A 4,325-nucleotide genomic window follows, 5' to 3' on the forward strand; every position below is an offset into this window, starting at 1 on the left:
CCAGCCTAACTTCAGTTTCAGTTTCAGGTATCAGGGCCTTAACGGCTCCATATTTGGGCATTTAGACCAATGGCTGCATCAGGTATCCTGGCAACTGTTTAAAGTTGTTGTCAGTCTACATGATGATGATGCCAGCCATTTTGTTTAATTTTACCTAGCTACAGTCAAATCGGTCGTGGCGCTGAGGCTAACGGCTAATGTTTAGAACGAAATTTTGAAATTAAAATTGTGTTATGAAAGATAAAACTTTTGATTAATTAAAAAGACGTATAGTGGGTTTATGGCACTACAGATCAAAGGCGTATAGTGCGTTTACGGCGTTCAGTGAGTTAAACCGCAGCCCCCACCGCCGCGCCCGCTGGAAGTTATACAAAGTTATAAGAAGTTATTAAGTGTGCCTGCCATGCAATGGAAAAACACTTATTTTGCCATTGCAAAGTGGGAGCCTTGGGTTCAATCCCTGCTCCTGCGCATCACTACACATACAACAATACCGGCAAGCAGTTTTGAAGTGCGCAGCCTGACTTGCGTTTAAGATCCCATAGCCGAAGGGAGTTAAAGATCTATGGGTCCATGTATGGGTCCACTCAAGGACAAGACAACAGTGGTTGTCCCCGGATTACGTTACAACTAAAAACGTGTGAATGTTATGTGGGCAAACATTTGCTAGCTAGATAGCCTAAACAAGATATATCCGTTGGTTTCCAAAGAATCAACTCACCGTTTCTATGCATTTGATGGACATTATTACTTTGTGTCAGGGCCAGATCTAGGCATAGGCAAAGGGGGGGGGGGGGGGGGGGGGGGCAATGCCCTAAATGTCTGCCCCCACCAAACATGATGGCATGCAAAAATATTAAACTATCTGAAATGTTATGCTACAACTTGGTAGATGGATAGATAAACTGATAAGATGTTAGAGAGAATCTTGTATTTTTACAATTCAATTCACTCTTCATCCTCCACATCCGTTGATACTATAAAGGGGTGCTGGGAGGAAGATCTGGAGATGGAGATATCTGACGAGCTCTGACGAAGCATCCTTGGTCGTGTTCACACCTCATCAGTCTGTGCCAGACACGGCCTACTCCAGTGGACTAAAGCTAGGCTCTCAAGAATATATGATAACGTCGATCCTACCTGTGAAAAATGCCATCAGACGCCTGTTACACATGCTGCCACGCACAATTATTCTTCAATTCCCAGTTGTTTGTATTGTGTGTTATAGGTATTAAGTGCGCCAAAATGCGTAGTTTTCTATGGTGTTTTAGGGGGTCTGCCTTTTTATCCGTCTGTAAAAAGTGACCTCTCCATTTTTTACAATATTTTGATGGTTTATTTAATTTTATTGACGCAATAGTGTGCAAGATAACCCGTTTAAAACGTAATGGGGGAGCCGAGGCATCATACATTTTAAAGTATACTTTTGGTTACAGTTTTAAACTTAATGGGGGAGCCGTCAGTCCAAGTATTTTAGATGTATTTGTTTTGAATACCTGAATAAAGTATAAAGCAGGTTCATTGACCAGTATTTTGTTGGTTCTAAAACTATTAACCCATTTAGGACTGAGGCAGATTCTAACGTCTAAATCCATACGGATTCTGGAAAACTACAAAAAATGTATTCAAAAAGTTTCAGAAAAAACAATTATGTTGCTACAACAACTACCCCAAAAGGGGTTCCCGTCTTGAAAGCTAAAACCCCAAGGCGAGGAGGTCCTCCGAGGGAGCGAGAACCTCAACCATAGCTTTGTCATAGCATTTTGTCTCAAGAATATTGGCTGTTGTCATTGTTTGCCATGCTTCAGTCCTTCTCATGTTTGCTCTGTTGGGATTTTTGCTGAAAAGCTGGACGACTGCGGGTCCCTAGAATTTTGGGGGACTGATGATAGCTGAGTTAAAAAAAGAAAAAAGAAAATAAATATATATAGGCCTATATGATATTTATAGAATTGGGTCAATATAATCAAAGACTTGAACAGACCGTAACGATATTTCAAAAATAGCAGACCTACAAGCTCGCAGAGCAACACTTGATGCTGTGCTGTGAGCTTCTATGTATTTTTAAAAGATATGTTTTTGGAGCTTTTATTTCTTTATTGATAGGACAATAGACTGACAGGAAATGGGGAGAGAAGTGGGGAGGGACACGCAACAAACAAATGTCTCTGTGTGTGTGTGTGGGGCAGCATGTTGGTCAGACAGGCATCACATTGTGATTGTGAATCATCCAAAATAGATTAGTAGAGACTCTGTTGTCATTCATGATTTAATGGTCAATCATGCCATACATCTGTTTTTATGCTAGTGATGAGAAGCCTGGGGGTACAGTATGTGGTCCTTTGGTTTGCCATTCGGAGTGTCCGTCTTGCGTCAATAGCGCAAGTTATGATTGCAACATCAGAAATATCTTGTGAGAAGACACGGATAGGCTAGTATGTTTTCACCAAGGACAGATGCCAAATGTTTTCTGCAGGAACACATGAAAATATATCCCATAAGAGACTGGGGAACTTCAACATATGATTTCCCCCCCATGGGATAATAAGGGTATCTATCCTCAAAAATAGCAGATCTACAAGCTGACAACACATCGTTGTGAGCTTGTAGATCTGCTATTTTCCCCAGTGGTTAAACGTCAACAGAATTACATTTGTTTTCAACCTGTCCTAATGGATATTCTCTCATGTTTTCCTCATGGCATACCGTATTTTAGGGGGAAAGTTATATTTATGTAGGCCTATCCGTAATATAACATTAATCAAAGGTGCTTTGTAGTAAAAATATAATTCAGGGGTGCCGTGGATGAACAAGCTATTTACAGGGGAGACCTAAGACAGCAATGTCACTGGTCTACATTCTACAGACCAAGAGAAGCACAGGGGAACAGAGGGCTTAAATAGACACAGGGTTTAACAGGACACAGGTGAACTCAAGATGCAATCAACACAGGATAGGCTGGGACAAACAGGACACAGGTGACTATAGGGTTACAATAATCGGGTGGTAAGACAAGACGGCTGACAGCAAACAGGCAGACAGGAAACACTAGGAACAATACTACAAAATAAGATACACAAAACCAAGGCAACAACAGAGTAACAGAAATACAAGACTAAACACCTAAACCAAAAGGGAGCCTGGACAAAAGTCGTCCTAAGAGTCCAAAACTAAAAAACAGAGACAAAGTCCAAGGGCAGAAGAGCGTGCTCTGACAGTAAGTAGTGAATAACAAATTAAAACAAATTATTTTGACAAACTATTTGTATTACGTGATAGCTAATAATAATGATTTTACTCATACTGTATTTATATTTATTTTAATTAAAATATCATATTTTCTTCCACTTGTTAATACATCATGAGCGTATCGTATTGTCATTGCTATCTGAAATGTCATCAGATCAGATGCTGAAGGTGCAACGTCGAGTGACAGGGACGACGGACGCTTATCCGACAGACCGACAACTTATCGACAAAACACAACACAACAGCTGATCAAAATGATCAGAGCCGTGGCCGTACCTCCCGTTGTGACGGAAATTACTTGCCTAGGAGGAAATTTTAGAAGCATCTCCTCCAACTTCAATGGGAAGGGTGGTGATCACAGGGATCATAAGAAACTTTGCCAGAGAATCACAGAGGTCACTGGCGAGAACTGGAAAGGCTTTGAGGTGACACTGAGGGTGTCCATCACCAATCGCGAGAAGGCGAAGATTGAGTTGTTTCCCACAGCCCCTCAGAGGATTCTCCGTGCCCTGAACGTGTCCTTTCACAACAGGACTTTAAAGAACATAAAGAATGGAAATCTCACCTTTGATCGCGTGGTGTCCATCGCTCGAGCCATGAGACTCAGGGGTCAGTCTCAGGCAAGGCGCCTCTCTGGAACCGTCAAGGAGGTTCTGTATCGCGCAGAGGATATCGGCTGCAGAATCGATTGGGCTACTCCTCTTTCCATCATTGCTGACATGAAGACAGGTGCAATCAATTGTCCACGGCAATGAATGGAGCTGATTTTATTTTGTTTTGTCTGCAAGGCCAAGGAGTTCTTTTTTTTTGTATGTGTTGTATCATACACCGCCTAATTTGAAAAGTCTGTTGTTTCCGAGCGCCCTGACGGTCGCTTATTATCGCCCTTGGGGGGTCTTACTGGAAGTTATGTTAGTTCATAGTTATGCATTTTTTCCTTTGTAACTCAGTGATAAAGTAGTTTGGATTTAACGTGTATGCAAGGAAAACATAATACGTACAGTATGTATACCTGTATACTTGTATATCGGGGGTACAAACAAACAATGAGATGTGCCTTAGCAATGCCCATTCAC

General features: G+C 41.5%; 1 protein-coding gene across 1 annotated transcript; it reads left to right on the forward strand.

Annotated features, from left to right (window-relative positions):
• Window positions 1-3,503: 3,503 nt before the first annotated feature.
• Window positions 3,504-4,004, forward strand: LOC308296188 (large ribosomal subunit protein uL11-like; the record flags this gene model as incomplete). Its single annotated transcript, XM_080739355.1, has 1 exon — window positions 3,504-4,004. One exon carries the CDS (start codon window positions 3,504-3,506, stop codon window positions 4,002-4,004), a length of 501 nt encoding a protein of 166 aa, XP_080595481.1.
• Between the last annotated feature and the right edge of the window lie 321 nt (window positions 4,005-4,325).

This window comes from Nannobrachium achirus (assembly GCF_963921795.1).
Source record: "Nannobrachium achirus genome assembly, chromosome: 2".
Classification (NCBI taxonomy): domain Eukaryota; kingdom Metazoa; phylum Chordata; class Actinopteri; order Myctophiformes; family Myctophidae; genus Nannobrachium; species Nannobrachium achirus.